The sequence below is a fragment of the Xenopus tropicalis genome, chromosome 8, assembly GCF_000004195.4.
Source record: "Xenopus tropicalis strain Nigerian chromosome 8, UCB_Xtro_10.0, whole genome shotgun sequence".
NCBI classification, from domain to species: domain Eukaryota; kingdom Metazoa; phylum Chordata; class Amphibia; order Anura; family Pipidae; genus Xenopus; species Xenopus tropicalis.
Genome location: NC_030684.2, coordinates 70477579 through 70502416, shown reverse-complemented (window position 1 = coordinate 70502416; position 24838 = coordinate 70477579). Strand labels below are relative to the sequence as shown.

General features: G+C 39.1%; 2 protein-coding genes across 5 annotated transcripts in view; one reads left to right on the top strand and one right to left on the bottom strand.

The window, feature by feature from the left end:
- eml1 (echinoderm microtubule associated protein like 1) overlaps nucleotides 1-13458 on the bottom strand; it is a 28328-nt gene extending 14870 nt beyond the window's left edge. The window contains exons 1-13 of one of the 3 annotated variants that reach the window (XM_012968330.3): nucleotides 13315-13458; nucleotides 9882-10073; nucleotides 8923-9046; nucleotides 8731-8832; nucleotides 5850-5878; nucleotides 2959-3088; nucleotides 2136-2285; nucleotides 1914-1983; nucleotides 1656-1766; nucleotides 1463-1558; nucleotides 921-1085; nucleotides 386-485; nucleotides 71-225 (exon numbers count right to left, since the gene is read on the bottom strand). In XM_012968330.3, coding sequence (XP_012823784.1) covers nucleotides 71-225; nucleotides 386-485; nucleotides 921-1085; nucleotides 1463-1558; nucleotides 1656-1766; nucleotides 1914-1983; nucleotides 2136-2285; nucleotides 2959-3088; nucleotides 5850-5878; nucleotides 8731-8832; nucleotides 8923-9046; nucleotides 9882-10073; nucleotides 13315-13381 — 1491 coding nt within the window. In that variant the 5' untranslated portion in view covers nucleotides 13382-13458. Of the gene's footprint in view, nucleotides 1-70; nucleotides 226-385; nucleotides 486-920; nucleotides 1086-1462; nucleotides 1559-1655; nucleotides 1767-1913; nucleotides 1984-2135; nucleotides 2286-2958; nucleotides 3089-5849; nucleotides 5879-6128; nucleotides 6157-8730; nucleotides 8833-8922; nucleotides 9047-9881; nucleotides 10074-13314 lie in introns of those variants that run through there. The other 2 variants (XM_012968331.3, NM_001015771.1) reach the window with 2 other exon arrangements.
- Nucleotides 10023-24838, top strand: part of gipr (gastric inhibitory polypeptide receptor) — a 41412-nt gene continuing 26596 nt past the window's right edge. Inside the window, exon 1 of one of the 2 annotated variants that reach the window (XM_002932633.4) lies at nucleotides 10023-10097. The gene's annotated coding sequence lies outside the window, so the exon portion shown is untranslated. Of the gene's footprint in view, nucleotides 10098-23209; nucleotides 23462-24838 lie in introns of those variants that run through there. The other variant, XM_031891104.1, reaches the window with a different exon arrangement.

Sequence of the window (24838 nt, the reverse complement as noted above, 5' to 3'; positions counted from 1 at the left end):
AGTTCCAGTTTATGTTTTGTACAAACATTCATCCTACTAAAAGCTATTTGACCCTATCCTTCTATCTTACTCTTGTTTCTTGCACTTTTTTATAGTCTCTGCCCCATAAGATGACTCTGCCGTCCTTTCCTCCTCCTGAAAGGAGTGTCCCATCCCTGCATACGCAGAGAGCAAAGATTGATCCATCATGAGCATTAGAGACAGCATGGGAGATCCTGTGACTTCCTGAAAAGTGGTTTGAGAGGGAGAAGAGGGGGCAAAGAGATGCAAGTATATAATTAATGTTCACAGTGCAAACCAGAGTATGTTGTAATAGTTATGTTAAAGTGATTTTCATGCAAATTTCTAACTTGTGTACTAATAAATGACTAATTTGTTTACTAACCTTTCCCCCACACATATAAATTCCCATTGGAGTCTCCTGTGACGACATCTCCATTTTCAGCAAATGCCACACAAAGGACAAAACGGGGCTTTTCATGTTTCTGTGAAGGTAAAATATAACCTGTAATGTCTAATCTCTTCATGTTATAACTGCAATTATCCAAAGCCTCTTGGTCTGATATAAGTGGTTGTAATAAAACTGTTCCCTATGACTGTGCCCCAGACCCTATTTACGTGTCTGGATGTTCCTTTCATGCTGTCATTACATCCTATACCTGCTGCTATATCCCACATGCACTTAATCCAATTGACATTTAATTAATTTCTGAATTTGGTCTGTGTTGTCTACAAATACACTTCAATAATATGGTTTCCCCACACGAGGAATTACAATGTTGGTTTTCTTTCTTCCTGTTCGTTAGTAGATATACTGCAAAATCTACTGGTAATGCATTTCTCGGAGGCAATGTTCTATGATAACACCGCTCTTTTGTTATTAAAATCTCCTGTTACCTATTTCTCAGTGGTCTTTTTACCTCAAACACTCCCTGCCTCTTGCTTAAAGTTGCTCCTCCACTTGTAGTTCCTCCTCCTGTGGTCCCTTCAAGGCTCCAGTAATACAGCTGGGATTTCCCACATGTGATGATCAGATTTGGCTCAGTGGGGTGGAAAATTGTTGCCAGAACTGGTTCTGTTGAACACTGTAGGGAGAGGGAAATACAGCAGGTATATACATATTTCAATTATTTAAAATAACCCTAAATATAGTAAATTACATAAAACAGATTTGCCTATTTAAACCTACAATTAAATGAGTGAGTCTTCGGTAAAACTGGAAAAAACCTTATGGTTAAACTGGCTAATAAAAGTATAGATCCAAAGTGAACAGACAGGGGACTGAGATAGCCTAATGACCACAAACATATGCAGCTTGCCAAACTGATAACCTTTCCAATTAAATTCTGATGACATTTGTGCAAAATCCAACTGGAATGTCATCACATATTTGGCTTATAGATAGGCAAATATTGGGCCAGTGTAGCTGTTGTCCATGTGACTTGATCACACAATGCCTTACCTTCACCTCTGTGATTTTATTCTCTCGCTGCCACTGCCATACAGAGAGGACATGATCACCAGATTCATCACAGGCACACAAAAGGCTCCCGCCATCCTTGGGGATAATATGTAAAGTTCAAATAATGAATGGAAACATGAGAATTGGCTAACATTTACAAATTTCCATTTGATTTAAGAATAGTGTCACTTACAGTCTTGGAGAAAGACAAACAGGTTACTGCTCTCTCAAAGCTTCCAACTCCAATAACATGAAGAGTACAAAGACTGACAGAGTGCCATATCCGGACATGAGGTGGCAAAGCCTAGGGGTAGATAGAGTACTAAAATTTCTGATGTTCACTGTAATACTGCAGAAATGCTAAAAGTAGCTGCTAGTACAGTGCCATTCAATATGTATTGCTATATAAAGGTAACACTAAATAAAACAGGTCAAGGGCTCTGACTCTGACCTTGCCATCCTGTGAATTTCCGGCCACTTGCCCACTGGCGATAGTCACAGAATCTGGGTGGACAGCCAGACTGTGAAAAGTGGGAAGAAAAAATATATTTAACACAATTCATCCAAACGAATTTGCCTCCAACATTACACCCAAAGGAACATTTCTAATCAATGAGGTGACTCAACAACACAATGACACCTTTTTACACCCTAAATTATATATCAGGCAAACCTTTTAATGTCATCGGTGTGGCCCCGATAGTGGCGCTGGGTGCCAGCTGCAGGGTCATACAGGACGCACACAGCTGCTGTGAAATACAGTAACTCCCCTGATGGCAAGACAAATAGATTACTGCGGCAGTCCCGGCCCCGATACCCATATCTGCAGGTTTCATGTCAAGGACATGATGGTTAAAAATGGTGTGGTTAGGTATCAATGTAGATGTAAATGGAATACAAATAAAATTCTCATTTTACAATTTAATAATGTTCCAGATATAAGTGAGCATTGTGCATTTTTAATACCTGCTTAAAAGTGGCATGATTTTATGTGGCTTGGAATAACCTCTTCTTTACTAAGACATTCTATTACATTTAAGAATCTATTACATTCTCAGAAAAACTGAGAAATTTGGGCCCATGAGATGCAAACTATTGAGCCAGAAGGATAAAGGGTAAAGGTATTGTGTAAACTACATGTGGGATATGTAATGAGACATCAAGAAAAAATTGTAGAGGTACTTTTAAGGTGGAACTGACTTAAAAGTAAGATTACTTTGAACCGCTCAGAAAGCCAGGAGGTGAAAACAGGTTGGGCAGACTTGACCGGGGGGGGGGAGCTTTAAGACTGAATATTTAAAATATTACACTATATTCCTTTTTTTGTTGTATGATCACTAGACATTCATCACTTCTGAGTGAACTGTAAGCTTGCAGCTCCTGCTTTACTGCGCACAGTATACAGTTTTTGTATGTAAGTGTTAATTCCTGAACACAAAATGTAATTAGCAATGTTCTTGAAAACTTATGGCTAATTCAGGCACTGGTCAGGATACACCCATTCTAGTTGCAGCTCTCTTGTTGGTAGCTCGCCCTTTGCATCCAGGCTGTATGAGGCAACCAGTGAGTCAGGAACATAAAGGGGTACAGAACGGCCACGGAGGTACAGCTTTACGACTCCCTCCTCTGGGGGAAAAAAACATTAACACACTGAGCATGAAAAGTATGACCGCAAGCACATCACATTCCAGCATTACTATTGGCCTCCTGCGCCTTTACCAATACATGCTTCATAGCTGCTTAGAATCCAGTACTGTCTACTTCTCTGCAAGTACTCATCAAGAAAACAGTATCTAAATTTCATATGCATTCACATTTAAAGTGATGGGGTTGAAAGTTTACACACTAAGAACAGCATCCATTTGCAGTATAAAACTGTGCACCTTAATTCATGAGTACCCCCACTGCAAGCTAATGAGAAACCAAAGCTTCAGAGAGCAACAGTTTTATGGCTTATTTGCCAAACAATCCAGTAGCCAAGCAGCTGCATTAGGGCAGGGGCACATGAGAAGATTAGTCACCTGTGGTTTAAGTCTAGGCTGCAAGCGACTTATCTCCCCAAAATGTCTTCCTGCTGGCAATAATGTGAATTGATAGATTATTTGCTCTAGGCCAGGGATCCCCAACCTTTTATACCCATGAGCCACATTCAAATGGAAAAAATGTTGGAGAGCAACACAAGCATGGAAAAAGTTCCATGCGGAGTGCAAATAAAAGCTATGATTGGCTATTTGGTAGTCCTATAGAAGGACTTTGTTTGGCTTTACACTGGGTTTTATGCAACTAAAGCTTGCCTCCAAACCAGAAATTCAAAAATTAACACCTACTTTGGGTGTAACATCCAAGGGGTTGGTGAGCAACAGGTTGCTCACGAACCACTGGTTGGGGATCACTGCTCTAGGCCCAACCACTACAAAAAGGCATCCATGCACTGCCATAGGACAAACTGGGTACTTGTGCAAAATGCCCTGTTAATTAATGGAATGTTTATAAGTTAAAGAAGTTAGCTTAGTCAATAGGGGTGGCCATGATTTTCCAGAGTGCCAGAGTTTCCCTTGATAACAGATGCAAGAGTGAAACACTGGGTTAATTCTCCTGTTGCTAATATATACTTTTGTAGTTCTGTATATTTGAATGGAATATGGAATGGAATAGAATGGAAACCACGATAGCTGCTTAGGCTTACAGTGTAGTGCCACCCCACCTCTTCAGTGTCGGAGCTGTTCTGGGGGGCTACATTGCTAGTGCAGAGAGCCAAATTTCCATTTTAGGAAATTCGGCTCTTAAAGTTACCAGAGGTGGCTTTTTCTCACCTTGCCCCATGGCAGGAGAAGCCCTGCCCTCACCTTGATCCATTTTGTCAGTTACAGGTAATTTAGGGTTTTTTGCTGTTAGGCTACACACATTTGTCTGGGGCAGATATCATACTTCCACTCCTGATACTAGCAGTTATTGTATATTTAAAGTAAAGAGGAAGTTTGTGCCACAAGACAGTAACTTCTCTATAGGCAGGATACACTGTCAAAATATGATTTATCCAGGGTCTTCTGTTGCACAACTGACTGTAGTCACATTAAGAGCGAAATAATTCAGACATAAAAGCTATTAATCATCCCAATTTTGTTCCAATTCTCGTGAAACTCCAGTAACTCAGACAGTTGCATAGACAAATATTTAACATGGTTCTGGTGAAATTAACTTAAAGGAATTGTACAATCTAAAAATGAAAGTATTTTAAAGGAATGGCAATATAATGTACTGTTGCCCTGCATTGGTAAAACTGGTGTGATAGCAGAGTTTATCTGCTATCTGCCTTTTCTTCTTTTTCCTGCTTGAATGGCTGCCTCCCCATGGCTACACAGCAACTTGCTTATATAAATTAAACTATAGTAAAGTTTCACAAGCAAAGGCACAAGTAGTACCAGTGCAGGACAACATTATATTTTAATTACTTTAAAACACTTTATTTTTTTGGTGTTACTGTTGCTTTAAGCCTTATGCACATCTGCATTTTGTAGTAATTTAGATCTGGCAACTCAGATTGCAATGTGTTATTCCTGCCAGGTGGATCACTTTGCTGCAAAGCAATGCTATAGCAGTCTGATCTGTCAAATCACCCCAAATATGCCATTTGCATTTAACTCTATGAAATCTAATGACTACTTGATATAAACTGATTTCCATGCAACCACATGAATTTGAATTTACATTACATTTCCATTTGAAAGGGAATCTGATCAGGTTGCATGATGCCCTTTAGCACTGTGTATTCTCAGGGAGGCTCAGGTGATTGAGGCAGTAGCACAGGTGGATGGGACAGAATCAGTCACTTGCCGTTTGTTTCCCCAGTGTTTCTGACTGATTCACCTGAGCTCAGAAGAGGATATCCTGGTCATTTGCATGTCAGGAGCTGAGGATAGCAATCAATGTATTATATGCATGGCAGTGCCTCCTCAGGGTTGTACTGCAATCTATGCTACAAACATAAGGTAACTTTTAGTGTTTTATTATTTTTATTTGTGCTCAGCTCAACCAGTAGAGTGAATGGCACAGCTCTAAAGAACTATCTGTGGTGAAGTAGAATGTTAGTATGCACAATAATTAGGCTGCTTCCTGAAAGGGTTAAGAAAGCTGCAAGCTTTAGGCACGTTATTTCAAAGAGATGGGCAGGACTTCATATGCGTGATTTATAATATATTTACACACCCACATGGTGTGCTGCTGAATGACTGTGCACGTCAAAAAACCAAATTACTCTGGCTTTTCACACAATGTTTCAGTTGAATTCTGAGTATGGCTACCTTATTAAGCACAGAGTATTTATTGTAGCACCAGTACCACCCACCTAAGAGAAACATGCAGCATTTATACAAATTAGGCTACGTACCTGGATAGAAAACAACTTGCTTGCTCTTACTGTGGAAACAAAAAGCAACAAAACTTTACTGTGCTTGCATTAAAAATATATATTTTCTATACACAAAAGTCTGTTCAATGCAGTATACAGACATGCATTATTTAGAAATATTATTGTCTTTATCATATGCAGACATACTTTGAATACATACAACATACTAACTACAAACTGCATATTATTTATAGATCACACTTTACTAATATACATATAAAGCTATGTTTATGTACTATATACACACACAGAGCATACCTTGATGTCTTCTTCATTTTGCTTCTCTTTGCATCTGACCAATCAGACACAACTTCCTACATTAGCCAGACAAACTCCCCCCCTCCCTCTCACGCTGCATAGCTGTCACACCCATTAGTGGGAAGGGAAAAGTAACTTCCTTGTGGCAGGACACTAAGCTTTAGGTTGATACAAAGTGAAAAGAATATTTTCTCAAAGTTACAGCAGATAAATGGGCAGGATTCGCTTTGCCATTTGACACTGTTACTTTATCACACAGCTAGTAACCATGCAGCTTCCATGGCACCCCTGGTGTTGCACTACGCATACATAAGCTAAAGTTTTGGGGGGCCCTGGAACCCTCTGCCAGTGTTACAGCTGATGACTGCAATTAATTTTAAAAAAAAATTTCTGGCAAACCTATCACTGTAATTGACTTAAACTGCAGGTAAACTGGCAATGCCCTCATATTGCTGTAATTGGCATAGAACCACAATATAGGTAAGGCTTTATGTTCCCTGGTATCCCATGTCTTTATTATGGCACAGGGGGGTCACTATGTCACTAATATTATCGCACGCTGCAGGTAAATGAGCAAATTCTCCCATTCCTGTCCTGAGCCGGTAAACATATAAAGGGACATCAACATCATAAAGTGAACAAATTTTATTTACATTTAACCCTTTTCGCTTCTTGTAATGCTCAGCAGTGTTCATCAATAATTACAAAACGATAAGTGGTGGTTTTTGCACATACTTGTATATTTGCTACACAAACAAGGTTTGTGTGTTCCTTTCTTTTAAGAGGTTGAACTTTATAGTTCTTTTTTGTATAATAATACTCTACAACCCTAATGCAACTATGAAAAGGTTACGTAATAGCTTTTTTAAAAGCTTTTTTTTTTTATGAGTGCAGCATAACAGTACATTATACATTATATATAAATCCATACAAAAGCCTTTTTGTTTGTTTTCATTCACTACCTTTTGAAAACAGTCAAATGAAAGATTTGCGTTACTAACATGAGATTGATTACTCTGCATTTGATCTGAGCTCAACTCCATCCTAATCTTCCTGCTTTGTATTTTTGTTATATTTGTTGGTGATTCATTGCTTGTTTCTTACTAAATCTATTTTGTATGTATACTTTTATTTCCTTGCATTACTTTGTCTGCTATCAATTTTCAATCTATATAAATGCCTTGTTTCTTGGTAAAACAATGTTTACCAGCAGGGGGAGCTACAAGTCTTCAGCTCAATTTTGTCTGCATAATTGTGTCAGCATGACAGGGTGGGGTAGGAGACTACCTGTGATGAAATTATGTCTGTATGTGGATCTCTCTCACTCCATTTACATAGGCATGGCTGTGGCTTCATGTAGCACATAAGTTTCTAAATTGTAGGTCTGGTTCTCCAAGTAAGGGGGTGGGGGGAAGCAGTGCATGGAGGCCTAGCCTGAAGGCCAATTAAGATAAGATTTGAGGTGACATTTTTTTGGCTATTCTAGATATACCTGGCACCATCACATGGTGACCAGTACACAAGTTTTTCCATATACTTGTAAACTTGTTCAGTAAAAGGAGCAGGAAAGCCAGAGTGCTGGGGTAAGGTCTAGATTGAATTATTATTTGCACCCCGGATATTCCTGGAAGGGCAGGGATAGGTGATATGCTATTATATGACAGGGCCTTATTATTTAATGTTGGAACGTTAACCAGGGTGTAGATCCACTAAAAGAGGGAACCACAGGATACTCAGGGTTTTGTCACTAAAAGAAAATATATATATCATAGCAATGATTTGATTTCTTTCAGCTAATTGAAAGCAGGGACCTGTCATTTCTAAAAAATTATTTATTCAAACAGTATAAAAAAAAACCTGCAGAATTGCTGGAAAATAAATGTGAACTTTTTGTAATTTTCTGGCCAATGAGCAGGGTTTTTATCTAGTGCTATAAGAAATGTCTTCTCTCTCTACTTCAATTACCACTTGCATTAGTTACTATATATATATATATTTTTTTTTTTGTTTTTAAAAACAGTCCACATAGGCCTGGATTTTTTTTACAGGAAGGGTGGCCAATTTGCATGATACTTCCTTGCATATTAGGTAATGGAGTCTCCCAGGCTATAACAAGTTGTTGTTATATTGTGGACCTTGGGGATCAGTAATGTGCTAATTAACTGCAGCAGCAAAACACTACTGTATATTTCTGTTCTAAACTAAGACCAATAGACACATACACACACACACGCACACACATATATATCAGTGTTTGAAAATCTCAGCCATGGTTCGCCAGAACTTTATTTTCACCCTTTGATAAATATCAAATCCTATTTGTGTGACTAGCACACTTGTATCTTTACTCTGTAATGTAAAAGATACTAAAAGTGAAACTAGAGTTCGCAACATTTCGTTCCGGGTTATACTGGTTATAAGATAAGGCAAGGCACATGAGTAGGCAAACAAAAGTTCTTAATTATTACTAGGTATGGCAATGTGAGTTATTTCTGCTTGTTTCACCTTATTGTCTCATTATTTTACACACTTTCCCTCTTGCTCTTGCCTCTTTCTCTCACCCTCTTGCTGTCCACCACTCTACCCACTTCCACTCTCTCACCCATCTCTTCTTCCACTGCAGGTTGCAAGTACTCTGCTTCTGGTGTCCGAGATATCTCTCTTTAGAAATGACATGCGTTCAGGTGAGAGAGAGCGCCGGACGCTGAAAAACACACAGTGAGCACACACAGTCAAACAGAGCAAAGAAGGGAAATGAGAGTAATAAAGTAAACTTGGATAACTTGGTTGTTACCTCTTTACGAAGACTGGGGTCCCCCCCATTTTAGGAGAGGATGGAGAGGTGGAAAGGCCAGTTCTTCTTCGTGGGGCTGTACCATTTTGTGCAGAGCGAGGAGGTGGTTTCACTATATGGACACCTAAAATATATACACAATGACCTATATATACATATATTTCAATATACAGCGACATGACCTAGTTTTAGATTTTTTAAACAACCTTAAAGGAGAAGGAAAGTCATTTTGGCATTTTACTGCCAATAGATTTGCCACATTAGTGCCACCTAGAACACTATATTTAGTCTACAGAAAGCTTTATCATACCTGAGTAAAGAGCCCTAGAAGCTTTCTCTGTTTGCAGTTGCCATTTTAGCTTGGTCTTCATAGCTTCCTACTTGTAGCTTAGCTGTTATAGCTCAGATCACACATTCCTAAGGGTGGGGGGAGTGAGTTTTATGAATTCTTATGGTGGGGGGGGGAGCAGGAGAAGGGAGAGAGAAGAGAACTGCAGCAGACTCTGGCCCAGGGACTGAAGGATTTTTCTGAGATAGGAAGTCAGATACCCAAGAACAAGTTTACAAAAAAGGAGACAAGAAACCCTGTATTTCTTTTGATAGAGGACTCAGAGCAGCATTACTGCGAGTGCTTATGGTGTGGCTGTATTTACATAGACCTTTCTGATAAAGCTTACCGGTATTTAGTTTTTACATTTCCTTCTCCTTTAAATTTGGCCTGGCATTATTCATTACCGTCATTCTACAGTCAACCCCAAACCCTTTTATTTACAATATAGGCTCGCCACTCTGTTTTAATGCTCTGTCTGTACATAGATAAGAAGAATCTAAATTACTCAATTGTTTTGAATGGCTTATACCGCCATTGCACATAGAAATGTTTCTGCACAGAAATCTTACTCCACTATTTTGTTGGTTTTTCGAAGATACATTTTTAAATCTGGTTGCCATTATCTTACGTTCAACAAATTGCTCACTCTGTCTACCACGTATAGCGTCTCCTCTCTCTTCACAAATCCGCAGTCTTCGCAGAGCATCACTTAGTGCAGCTCTCAGAACTTGCATCTCATCCTCCTGGAGCTGAAGCCGCTGTTCCAAGTTGGAGATCCGATCATCTGTGTCCATCGCACTGGGACCTGAGAGGCCATCATCTGTGGAGTACATGCAGGGCTTCTGTGAGTGGAACTAAATTGTTGGTTTACTTAACAAAGCAGTTTTAATATAGGGGGGCAGTTTTGGTAGATTACCAATTATGTTTTCACCATGGACATAATGCCAGTTTAGTTTAGATTTGTGAAACTATAATGATAATAAGCAAAAATAATTACCAGATTCAGAATGTGCTTACTGACTATGCTCCCCATCTATTTTTATACAAGCAGATTCTGTTAAGAACTGAAGGAAATTTGTTAAAGTGAGGTGATGTTTTTCAGAGGCGTGAAGCTGTTCATGCAAGCTCGTGAGAGGTTCTTACTCATGACCTTACTGAAAGAATAATTACACTGAAGAATATTTTGAAATATCTGATGATTAATAAATAATGGCAGCCTTATAGGGTACCTTGCAAGAAAGAGTTTCAAACTGAGCAGCATAGATTTTTGTTATATATTAAAAGCTGATGCATAGATTTTGGAGCAACCAAGGTCAGTTACGGCAAATGGACCAATTTTTGATTGTGTGCAATTTATATTGTCTTCATTATGGCTGCATCCATATCAATACAGAATACACAGTATGGAGACTGACTGCAAAATGTATATTGCGCACTTAGGCAACGTACAGGAAAGACAGGGGTATGTTGTATCTTTAAATTGAACATTTTGTTTAGGATTTGGCACCTTCCTCGCCTGCCCCTTTTGGATGGCGCACTCATTAATGCAGGCAGAGCTTTATTGAAGAAGCTGGGCACAGGAATAGAGTGCAAAGGACTGCGGCCATTTTTCACAGACACAACACAGTGTCAAATGGATGATTGAGTTCTTTTTTGTACACTGTATTTTTTTATAGTATGTAAATAACCTTTAAGGGCTTACTTATCAATATTCACATACTTGCATATAGAATGCTCATTTACTTATTAATGTGGTAAACTCAAACTGCAATTAAAAAAACTGGAATACCTCAAATTTCGAGTTTACAACCTCGAATAAAAATCGAATATTTCAAAATGAAAATATGGTTTGACTTTGCCAAGGACAACTCTTATCGACATCTATAGAAACTTGCAAGCTTTTAGATGGCAAATTTTTACATTCAAGTTTTTGTGTTTTTTTGCACTTAATAAATACCAGACATTCGAGTTTTTGAAACATAACTCAAATTCTAGTTTTTTTAGTGCAAAAAAATATATACCAGTATACCAGTACAAATGCACACTGAGTTGGCTGGGGTATGGATTTGGATAGAGGGTTTCTAGAGTGAAGCATTGGTGCTACCCTGATATAATAGTTGTTGGCATGGGTGGCATGATGTAGGTGTAGATTAATTTTGATACCAATTATAAGAAAGGTCAAAAATCGTCTCAGGGCCACCAACAAGAGTCAGTGAGTTGTTTCCTTGCCTGCATGTTTAATATAAGCTAATGCCATAGTGTACCACTTCTGTGACAGCCTGTGTTTTTTACCCATTCTCAAAGTTTTATATGGTTACCGTTTCTTTAATTTTCAGGTTGAGCGACATTTCTGGTTATTCGATAAGCAACTTTCCTAAACAAAATATATGTTGAGGGACAGTGGAGACAAGCTAGGTAGTCTGTAAGCTCTACGTGGCAGGGACCTCCTTCCTACTGTGTCTCATATACTTATGTCTCAAATACTGTGTATTTATACTTATTTATTGTATTTATTATAACACTTGTCCCCCTGTGTGTAATTTTGTATATTGTAAGATTGTACAGCGCTGCGTACCCTTGTGGCGCTTTATAAATAAAGTTATACATTAATACATACATACATACAGGTAAATTTTAGATTAGTGATGGCTAGATCATCTCCTTAAACCTGCAGCAGGTTGCATGTTCAAGATTTATTCTGAAAATCATCTGACAGCAACACAGATGCCATGTTCTGCCCTATTTCCCCCAACCCCCAACATAAAGCACCTGAGGGTGTCAGGATCAGCCTCAGGCCCCAGTTGGCAATCTGTGGATTCTGGCAAATGCCAGATGGGCTGCTATAAGATGCCATCAATTGTTACTATTTAGTGGGCCTGTGGAGGGGCTGTTTTGGGGCCTCTGTGTACTTGAAATGCCAGGGCCTATTTTATATCACAGTCTGAGCCTGCTCTGCCTTATCTATCACCGTTCTGTTGGTGGCTTATATCTGCCTTTACCTTACTGAAATCCAAGTGCCTTTTCTGTACCTTCACCATAGAGCAATACAAACACCACCCTCTGTCTTATCTTTCCCTTCACGTTACAGCGGTGCAAGTGTAATTTTCTAGGCTCTCTCTTAAATCTCTCATCACTTTTACAACATTATAGGATCCATTCTGCATTTTGCCTCCTTTGCCTTTCAGTACTGATGGCATGGATATCAGCTCTGTCTTAATCTTCCTTTCACCTTACTTCTGCCTTATCTTTTCTATAATGTTGTAGCACTAGAGGTAAGAAACTCAGCCTAGTCTAGCCTCACATTAAGACATTGGGTGAGCCAGGCTGTGCCGTATCTCTATCCTCACCATAAACAGCAGGTGCCAGATGCAACAATCTCACTTTGGTCTTCCCGTACTGTAAAGCACTTGTGTGCCCAGATTTGCCTTGCGTTTCCCCTCACCTTACAGCAATATTTGTTACAGACTTTTTCCGTATCTTTCACCGTTTTACAGCCCTATAGTAGCTAATGCTTTGCTTTATCTCTTATCTAACCTTACAGTGCTGAAATTGCCCAGCTTTGCCATATACATACAATTCCCTTTTAGCTACATTGCTAAAGGTTACATATTACCATACAGTACTATAGATGTTATGCTCTGCTTTATATTTCTCATCCCTCTACATTAATAGAGGTTTGAGGGCTATCTTATGTGCTCCATAAAGTCCAAGAGGTGCAAGTCTGTGATTTGTGCACTGTATTCCTTTATAGGGGATGTTGTGAGGGTCTGCATTATTCTAATTTCCCCAGGTATTTCTAGATGTCCTAGGCCCTTCTTATATCCCCTCCCCCATACTGAGATGACAGATTCTGCCTTTTCTCTGCTCCTCGTTTGGAACTCGAGGTGCCAGGCCCTTCCCTTATTTCTCCCTACAGAGATAGAGCTACCAGGCTCAAATTTGTTTTTATAAATTAGGTATAGTGCAATGCAACCTATAGAGACCACTGATTTCCATGCTGTGGAGCAAGACAGCGTGGGAGAATCACAAATGTATATTAAAAGAGAGCTCTGTGCACTCACCATTGCAATACTGCAGCAGGGAGCTGGTATCATACACAGAACTGCCACCAGCGCCGGATTCTGACATTCCTTTTCTCTTTTTTCCGTCTTCTTGTCTTTATGCCTTTCTTTTCTCCCTTTCTCTCTCTGTTTCTCACATCCCTCCTTCTCTATCTTGTCACCATGGTAACTGCCTCCTGCAGCATCCTCTAATGTGATACCCCCACAGTATGGCATCACTGCTAACCCCACCCCCTCTGTATAAACAGGCAGAAGACTATGCATTCTATAGATATCCATTCAAAAACAACTAAACATATATGCTTATACGCCTTTGCTATCCAGGGTTTTTGTGGTGTAAATAGCCTTTATTTGGATTAAGCCATGGGAAATGTGAGCTATATAATAACCTAATTAGGCAGCTGTGGCACAGTGTGGCAGGCAGTGACCTCAGGGGACAGCTAGCAGAATGTGCAGAACGATGCACAGTGAAACACTGTACTGTCAGCGAGCAGCTGAAGCAAAGGTTTTGTTTGGGGGATATAAACACATCCCTAGAGCTCCTCCAGCCACTTCCAGCATTACTTTATATAAAGATATATGGAAGTGCTGAAATGCATACATATCAGGATATACTTGCAGCTGTGGTGTAATTTTTAAAGATGGTAAACCACAGAAAGGCACAAGGCTGCCTGCAGAGCTATTAATTAGGTTGAATAAATCTGAGGTGAAAGATATGCTTAGAGGTGGACAAAAGGCTGTTGCTGACTGACTGCTAACAGTTCACTCCCCAAGCAAACAGAAATAAAATTAATATTTGTCCACACCTTCAGACAACACAAAAATGGAAGTGCGTTGGTGCTTTTTCACAGCCATAGCGTTCTTAAATAATTAATAATACACACTTATTTGAAACCAAAGTGTTGTACAAGTGCAGTTGCCTATAGCAACCAATCCATTTCAAATCTAATTGCTCACTGGTTCCTTTTGGCAACAGGTTTTGTGCAATTTAGCTCCTAGGTTTGTAAATGAGCCGCAGTATCTGAAAAATTGGAGTCTATACAGAAAGCAGAGATTGCTTGAAGATAGAATAGCACCAGCACTGGTCTCTACAGCAACAGTTGCATAAATTTAAGGCTTGTGTCATAAATAGCCTTCTGTTGCACAGTTTTCCGTGGAAGAAAGTAGCATTAGAATAACTGGAATTGTCTCTCTTTGTACTGTATCTCTCACACTGCACATTGTTGTTTACAGCAAACACTGCACACTGACATAACTGTTAATTAAAAATACACCCATCAAGTTATGTGGTGATAATTACAACCTACTGCATGATCACAGTGATTCTCAGTTACCAAGGATGCTTCCTCTATGGCTGATTTAGGGTGCTAATGGCTGTTCAGCAATAACTGTCAAAAAGACCACCACTAAAAAACCATATTGCATGATAAGCAAACAGAACCAACATTTTTAGAATGTTTACTAGAATGGGCCCAGACTGGCTCATATATGTGTTATATATGTGCAGCCTCTAACTAAACCAGTCTGTGCATCTGTTTATATACTGCCACTGTATCAATAGCACCAATCAGCAATTGTATTTTTGATTGTTGGGGAGGAGTTTAATGTTTTTAAAATGTTTAGAGCTCCTTACTGCCTATGACGAAAGTGCCATTTATGTACAAAATGTGTAAGGCTGCAATCTGTAGTGTTGATATATACTTTTTAATCATGTTATAATAAAGACTTAATTTTTCTGTACTCTGGTGTCAGTTGAGCATGTATTACCCCTCAGTAGTGAAATATGTTGTCTTTAGCACTTCTGCCCAGAGACATAGTAAATGCCCCCTGTATCCTTACCTTCTGTACCTTCTAAATATTAATGTTTTTAGCTGCCAAGTAATCATGAATCTTTCTCTAAAACAGAAACTCCAATTCATTGTTTATTTTAATTTCTCATATTCATTACCTTACATTTATCTTTCTATTCCCAAAAAATTGCTGCTGTCTGTTCAGTGACTAGTTTTACACTAAGGCAAAAAATGCTTTCACTTGTTCCAGTGACCTTTACCAGCTAACTGTTTGTGTGTATATACTATCTCTCTATTGCTGGACTACAGCTCCCAGTGCAACCATACTATTGCACTTACTATTACTTCTACAGTATATGCACTGCCCCATATTCACTACATGCTGCAATTCTTTTGGGGCCCAACTAGATTTTACAGTTGAGGTGCAAATCTGAGTAAAACATAGACATGATATATTGTTTAAGTGTGTACTGTGAACTTGTAATGAATAATGGGAGACTATAGGGCTAAAACTGATGCTGACTATTGTTTTATTAAAGTCATGCTTTGCAAAACTAAAACCTGCTAAAAAAAAATACTGAAAACAGAATGAACAGGCCCAATATATATCACAGTCTATTGCAGCTCACAGTTATCTCTCTGGCATTTATCAGAATTTTCTTTCTGGAACTGGAATAGTGCAATGCACTTCTAATATTTGAGATGCTTTTTTCCTAGTCAGCTGCTAGACCACTGATTAAATACAAAATTAAATATGGCAGCTCCCATGCACATAAATAACCACAACATAACAACAACTTTTTTAAAGTGTTTATGGAACACTTATATAATATAATATAAGGAATACTTACTCTTTAAAGAAGAAAGAAAGTTACAATCACTGAGGGGGGTGGTGTGCCAAAATGTTAGCCCCCCCCCTCCTCCAGTGATTATAATCGCTTACATAAAACCCCCGGCAGTGCTCCTGTTAGGGGAAAACTGAAGCAGCTGGGGTGAATGCATGCTTGCGTTCCTTTGCCCTGCTTTGGTCTTCGTTAATGCATAGTATGCAAAAAAAAAACAAAAAAGTTTTTTTGCTCAACTGCGCATGTGTTGGCCCCTGGGATTCTGAAGAAAGAAGAGAGGGGAAGAGGATTGCTCACTCACATATACCCTGGGCTGGTGCAGTTTTCTCCTAACAGGAGCACCAGGCAGGGGTATCAGGTAAGTGATTACTGGGGGGGGGCTACCTAACATTTGGCACCCTCCAGTAATTTTGCCTTTCCTTCCCCTCTGTAATTTGTAATTTATTGCGCAAAAAAAAAAAATTGTTTCATATACAAAATCGTCAATTGGAGCTCTCCTAGGCAATTTTTTTGCTGTCATTTTACTTTTTGGGGAGCTATTCATGATATTTTCATGAAGTTCACAATTCTAGGGGGCTGATTTATCAAAGTGCGAAAATTTCTGATTTCTTAATTGCACCAAAATTCAAATCATGGTCATACATAAATATCGTTGTACGATCAGAAAGTTCTGAAATTTTCATATCCGAACGATCGTAAACGGCGCAAAAAACTTTCTGACTTTGAACCTTCAGTGCATGTTTTTGGAAGTCTCCCATAGGACTCAATAGCACTCTGCAGCTCCAACCTGGCCCAAGGAAAGTCACAATACCGAAGCTTGAATGAATAATGAAAACTTTCGTAATTGTTGCAACAAATACGATTTTGTCACAAAGTACGAAAAAGTCTCGGAAATTAATTAATTAAAAAATCGCAGAAAATACACAATTAATTTTTGTTTTTTTCCATTCGTACTCATTCGGACTGTAATGAATGGGCCCCAAAGTATTCAGTTTTGTTTCTTAGGCTTTTTATGCTTTTTTTATTTTACTTTTTAATAAGTAAGGAGAAATTCCTGCTTTTTTAATTTGTAAATTTAGGCATGGGAGAAAAAAACTCCAAAACTACACAGATCCAAATTTGGATAAATCTGCCCCCTAGCAAGTTTAAATAGAACGACAAAGTACTTTAACATCTGCTCTCTGTGTCTTTTTTATTTCTGGCAGATAGAACAATAAACATAACACTAAATAAAGACATAACCTTCAAAATCATTTGGAATAATGGCACAAAAAATACTTCAACAGGGTGACATTTTCATAAAACATTACAAACACTTTTGAATTAAATTACAGATTCTTGAACAGGGGATTTGAAATATCAAATGCAACTGAAATTCTGACATGATTTTGAAAATAGTGCCTTCTAGTGGTCTTACAGAGCCCAGTTCTTCACAATAAACATGTTGGGGCTCCTGTTCTCGCTACTGTCTCTGCTTCTGTTGTCTGCATGATGCAAATGACCAAGGTGGTTATCATTTAGCCAGACAAGGAGTTTGCAATTTATATAATTATAATGGCTGGGACAGCATAGTACAGATGGTGCTCTTGTCTTGCTTAGAAAAGCAGTAACTACCCATACTTAGGGACCTCTCTCAGATCCTGCCTTGATCCATCCCTAAGATCTTGCCATTTCCTGCTTATCTTGTTTCAACCTTTGTTCGTGCAGCCTTTCCTCTATTCTCATTTGTAAATATATATCTTGTACCAATATCTTGTACCAGTGACACCGGCTATCCGAGAACAGTGCAGCATCCATAATAATTGTCTTCAGTGTAATTGGCCTGCACTTTAAACCAAAATGCCAGCCTTGCTTTGCTCTACATTCTATAAATCATGCATGATTAACCTGATCTTCAGTTTAGCTTTCCAGTCCATCAGTGGACTTGAATATAACACTCCTACCTTGTCCTGCATTTCAGTCCAAAACTCCCTCTTTGCCCTATGCCCATGTCTTAAACTACAACATATTCCACACTCCTACCTTATGTTACAGCTCAGTCTGGTGCTTGTAGTTAACCATGAACTCCAGACCAGCATCCCTGCTCTACCCTGCACCCCAGTAGGGCACTCTTACCGTATTTTTAGGTATGCACCGAATCCAGGATTATGTTCGGTGTTCAGCCTTTTTCGGCAGGGTTCGGCCGAATCCACGGTCCTGGCTGAACCAAATTTGAATCTTTGTGATCTAGATGTTTTGAGGACAAAGACACAAAACCACACTTTTACCAATGTAAAATACATACAGAATGATGTGTTTTAAGACAGTTATATTCATTGTCTGAGTGGGGCCAACCAGAGATGTCACATCAGGGGCCCCCTACCCCAGTTGTAAAACTCACTGCCTGCCTACACATAACCTTTGCCCCCTTGCGTATTGTGTTCCTCTTACTTGCTGGCTTGATCAGGACTGAGGGAGGTGAACTTGGCCTAGAGAGAGTGGGGGGCAGAACTGGGTCAACAAGGTCCACAAGAACCGGTGCCCACTGGGTTTTTCCCGGTGTCCCACCAACTCAGTCCCACCCTGATTATTTATATTCAGGCAAAAGAAAAAGTAAAATCAGACACAGACTGGTAGAACAGATGGCATACTAGCGAGCTGATAAAAAAACAAATGCAAACTGAAGTCAGGAGGGGAATGACAAGAAACTGGTAAATAAATAGGTAAAGGTCATGCAACAAAATAGGTAAAATACTAGGTTACAAGAGCAACAACTGGCAAAGTTGGTAGAGGTAAGAGCACACATTGTAGTCTGTCTTGTATGCATGGACATATCTGCAAATTGTACATATATGGTTTACTTATGGTTACAAAAATATGCATAATAATATGGTGATAATGTGTGACTCTTTGGGCTCCCCTTATAAACCCTAAAATGAATCACATGACTTGATCATTTGGATGATATGGCTACATATTTATTGTTTACAAGAGTCACATGATAACAGTTACATAACAGTTAATATGATAACATCCATAATATTTGAATACCATTATTTAACATATTACAACACTGAACAGAAATTTGAGGGCCTCTGTCAGGTGCCCTTGGATACCCACTAGCCACTTGCACCTACATTAGTGGGCATGCATGGCCTTTTCTATTTCACACCACTGCTCTTTAACAGCCAATCCTCCCCAGGGACCGATCTCATGGGGAAGTCATGTACCACCACCAAATTTACCATAGTTACCTGCCTTAGGAGTCACAATAACCATTAATACTTTCCAATACCACACCACCACACCTGGCAGACTGACAAGGAACCCACTAACAAAGCTGTGACTGGTAAGTTAAATTATCTAGCTGCTCATTTACCAGATCTCAATAAGCTCTGACCTTTTTTATGTACCAATCTTGCAAGGTAGATCTAATAAGTAAACCTGAAATTAACTTGTACAACCTGGCGTACCTGACAAATAGGGAAGGATGCTGTAGGAACTAATATTTGCTAATGGTGTCTTTCCTATGCTGTCCCCTAAACTATGAACCCCTCCCTCCACCTAATTAGCCCAGACCAACCCACCTTAGACTATCCCTGATCTCAGGGCCCTGTCATGCATGCCCTCCTCCAAGTTAAGCTGCTACTGTGGCCTTATTATACACAGCGTATGAGGTGCGTCCTTTTAGACAGTTCAATCAACCAATAGAGAGAGAGAGACAGATACTCATGCATACTTATTTTAGCACTTTGCTTTTAATTTTAGCACAGTGATATGGATTATTTTCATTATATTTTAGCAACTCCTTGGATTTTTGCCTACTCTTACCTTGTATGAAATTAATTTCTTGACATTTTTATAATACAGACAATCTAGCACTGGCACCTAAACTATGAATGAGAGAGTTTTTTTTTCTGGTCATTTCTTTCTTCTATTCTTCAGTCTATAAGTTTTTAGTTCCCATGCTGACAACTGTATGCATTGTTTATATTGCAGCCTTGATTCCCAAGAGACAGTTTCAGGGGCATTTTTGACTCATTTCAAAAAAGAAATATCTGTGACTTTTTTTTAGGTTATTTGCAGTGGAATAACAATAGTAGAAAGCAGAGTACCAGGCCTGGTCACATCTGACAGTTCTGTTAATGGAGAAATGAGAGAAATTACTCTCCAGCCATCCAGCAGCAGAGGGGTTACCCGTTTATTATGCAGGGAAGGAAGACATTTCCATCCTTTGTTTGATGTGTATTTGTATTCATGATGCAAACAGTTTGTTCATGTTTGCTATTTAAATATGTATCAAAATTGAAATATATATTTTTCTTGCATATTATGCCCTTATAGCTATTATATACAATTATGTGGTTAGTATATTAGTCCCACGGTCAACAATGTAACCTGCTATATCCCCTTACCAGTCTGCAACTCCTCAAGTGACCATACAGCAATATTCTGTGTTGGACAGTTATGTGTCTGCAAGGTACACATGTTTACTCCAAATGTAGTATTTGTGCAAGTTACACAATTATATCATTTCGCTGTATATAAGAGTAAGTTGGGGTTTAGATATTATATAGAGGTAAGGTGGCCATGCACAGGCAGATTTAAGCTGTTGATTTGAGCCCTTCAGACTGATTTGGCAGCTTATCTGGCCATGTACGGGGCCCTCCAACAGGCCTACCCCACTGATATCTTGGTGAAAACAGGCAGATGTCAATCAGGAAGCTTTGATTTTCCCCGCATGAGCTCATTTATTGTCGCCCTTGCTCTGACGCCCTGTATCCCCCAATGTTGTGATCCGAAAGCTTAGCCCTAGGGCCAAACAATTGTATATTGCCCACCTTAGACGGCCATCTTATAGTGCAAGACTAAGACACTCTTCAGACAGGATCCACATTGTGAGAAGCAGGAGAAATCTGAGATTCACTTGCAGACAAAGCCAGTGGAATACCAACAGCCTAATTTGTGAATATACTCAGTTTTAGATAAATGAAGGCATATGCATTGCAGGTTTTTTGTAGCCATCATACTAAATTAGAAGTTGTATGCAACTGTTTACAAAATGTGATCCTGTTGCTGTCAGTCACAGGTTTATTAGAAGTCACCTAACAGCCTGTGGCAAATACATTCACTCATCCTTAACATGGTCTTTTGCTGAAACATTACAGCTTTCATCTATCAGGTACACATTTTGCAGTTAGAGTAACAGCTAGAGATTGGGTAAGGAATAATTAAAGGATAAATTGTTAATGAAACAGAGGAGGCAGGAAAACCTTGTGGACTACAAGATCTACACGCATGCATCACTCATGTAACAGGAGAGCAGTTGTTATCCATTTAAAATTACTTGCTTCTGATTCTGGTCTGCTCTTTTCTTCCCCTATCCCAGTTAGTTTTGCTGCACCTATGCACATATCACCCCCTGTATGTAATTTACCATATAATAGGATTGTTTACAGCATACTGTATCCATTTCTGTCTTCTTCCCACGCTGTACTTTGTACAAATTATCCACTTATGGAAATGAGGTCCCTTCTGTCTGTGTCACTGTGTCACCCCAAGGGGGGAGGGATGACTTCTGAAGTCCTCCCCGTCTGCATCCCTGAACAAAAAAGAAAGTAGATTCTTATGTTTAAGTCACTGTGCCACCTTGGAGTTAAAAGCACCTCTGTCCCTGTTCCCTCCTGTTGGGCTACTTATTACGCTAGGGAGTCAGGACATGTACCCCTTCCCCCCTATAGACTTCTCTGTTACACTGTACTGTCACGGCAGATTCCATATCCACTCTGTTTAGATTATTGTGCCACCAGTTCCAATTTGTCATTGTGAACTGTGTGTGAGATGTGCCTTAAGTGTTTACATGTCTGTGTATGTGGGGTTATGGTTCCTAGTTCTCTTTCTCTGTTTCACAGTGTCCGCAAAAGGCAGGAAGGAGGCTGCATACTTTGTGGTTTTAAAGGGACAGTTATAAATGGCACCCTAAGAGTTTCCTTTCTTTAATCTAATTTAAATCACCACATCCTTTAAATAAAAAATTATTCCACATGTTTCGGCATCATTAAGGAGGAAAGGAAAAATGATAGACATACAGGGAATGATAGTGACAGAGACAAGGAGCGAAGGGGAACCACATATTATTATTCTTTATCTACACAAGCATAGACTTTTTCTCTGTGTGGTACTGAATAAAGCTGTTAAACTTATGTAAGTGGACAGAGGGTAAGAGAAATATCAATAAAAAGATTTAAAGAATGACAGAAAATTATGTGAATTAATATAGAGGCGTTGAAAGGTGAGGTATATAATGTCAGATAGAACTAGTAGGGAAGACAGTGATGCATAGCAGGGCAATGGTAAGAATGGGTGTGCAACCTGTAGGCAGGGCAGGTGCCATAAAGAGCCTTGTAAAGCAGCAATTACATAGAGTGTTACATGAGAGGGGTGGGGAGAGGGAAAGAAGGCTGGGGTACTGAAGAGTTTAATGGTGAGATGAGTGGTGACATTGAGTACTTGTTTGTGGCAGCACAAAATGAGTGATACTTAAGGCTAATTCATTAAATTAGACAGGCTGAGAGGTGTTACCATATATAGGGGGTGTCTCTCTGAGAGAGAAAGAGAGAGAAATCTGGTCGCTGAAAGACTGAAGGAAAGTTTTTAATCTAAATGTAAGAGAAACAAACAGAGACAACCGGTACTTGGTGTGAAAGTGTCCAGCCATTGTGTTCTAACAACTTATTGATCCCAATTACATCACTACAGGATCACATCATACCCCATAGAGAGAAATAAACAACCCCTGGAATGCTTAGATATTATATGTGCTGTGTACATGTATGTAGTTTATATGGAATATCCACTCCCTCTGGTTAGTTCTTTTTCACTAATTTATATTTATTTATGAGTGTGCCTACATGTGTTTATGTATATTCCCAAACGTACATATCTATATATTCACTGTCTCCCTTCCTCCCTCTCCCCCCTCTATCTCTTCCTCACTTTTCTCTTACCTCCCCTCCTCTCAGATCCTAGCATCCCTCATTTAGATACAAGGGAGCGGAGCGCACAGACAGAGTGAGAGCAGCACAGAGTGTATATATAACAGAGTTTGGGTGGTTCGCTATCAGCCATTGTGGGTTTGTGCAAGAGATATATACAGGAGGCAAGTTTAAATGTTTGTGTATAATTGTACTTCTTTAGGACACTAATGTGCGTGTGGTATTATTTCACCAGTGTGTTTGTACTCAATGAATGCGGATATGAGTTGTGCATTTTCATTCTAATATTTTGTTTGTGCAGTAGTTTGGTGGTTACAGTTTGTGTTTGCTACTTGGCTGCTGAAGCGAATACTACACATTTCCTGATTATTTCTGTTTCTTTCTTTGTGTGTCAATCTTTACAGTAGGTGTGTGACTTGGTAAAGCAGTGTGCTTTGTTTGCCTGTCTGTAGAATGTGTCTTTATTAGTTGTGTGCATGTGCCAGTTTTACACATGGATTATTGCTGCTGGATTGGAGTCATCACTTGCTTATGACAGGTAGGTGACACAATACTGTGTCTTTGACAGCCTATCACCTTGCTGCTGCACTGCTTACACTTACTGCATTGATACATTTTTATTGTTTACTGAAGTAAAAAACAATATTGCTGATAGTTGAGCTGTGTATTATAGGCAGTAAGGATCACTTACTTATGTCCTGCAATGGTTTCTTCATAGGCATTATGACAGGGAAGGGCATGAGGAATTGGCTACTTAAGCTTGCCATACATACATCGATGAGTAAGATATTGGGTGCGTGTATGGCAGATCGACAACCGATATCGCGAAGGCTGCAGATATAGACATCTCGTTGATCGGCTGGGTTAAAAGATTTTAATGGCGCCTGAACAAAATCTGCATTCAGGGCTGAATCAGCAGGTGGAGGTAGAATTCCTATTGTTTCTACCTCCACATCTGATGATTCAGCCCTGAATTTCAGTGGGGGAAACGAATGATCAGAATTGCTACTTGTATGGACACCTTTAGACAGTTTTAGTGGGGGGAAGCAGGTGCAAAGTTGGAGTCGTTTACTGGGACCTTTTACTGTGTCAGTGACTGAATTAAACTACCTGTACTGTATTGTCAAAATATATTTAGAAAAGTACAGTTAAACATTAAACAGTCGATAAAGAAGGAGAAATCACTAACAGCTCCCAGCTCTATTATGAGCATTACTGAGTATTTGTTACTATCTTTAAACTGCACACCTGAGTAAAAACTGTATATGAGTTCTGAAAATGTAACTTTTCAATAAAAGCTCTTACTTTATACAGTACAACAATATATCTGAGGTGTATTTACGGCCACAAGGAGCTACTTACTAGGCTACGGTGACATTTAGGGGCAGGTTTATCAAAGTTTACTTGTTTTTACTGTGTGAAATAAAGTCCAGAATTTAATTGCAGATCTTTTTTTAGCAGTCACAAAAATGTAATATATTTTTTGCATTTGGTCACAATGTGTGCAATATCAGCTATTTACCAAAGCTTTTTGCCCACTTCCCCTATTAGTGTAACTGCTAAAAGTATTTGCCACCTGTTATCATTAACTTTACCGGCCTTCACACATGCACATTTACTACAAAAGCTATTTTTTCTGTTGCTGCACTTGACACATTTACTCAATGAAACTTGCACTCATTCAGAAATATATATATATATTTTTTTGCGTTTGGGCATGAGAAAAATTGTTGCCAGTAAGTTCAAATACCTTGAAGACAAAACACTGACGACTGGTGAAAAAGCTAATGTAATTTTTTGCAATGGAGAGAAAAGTGAAGCAATTTGAACTGTTTTGCCCCACTCATTGCCCACACACTTTGTGCCACACCCACAAACACAACCATTAGATGCTGTACAGTAGTAAATGAAGGTA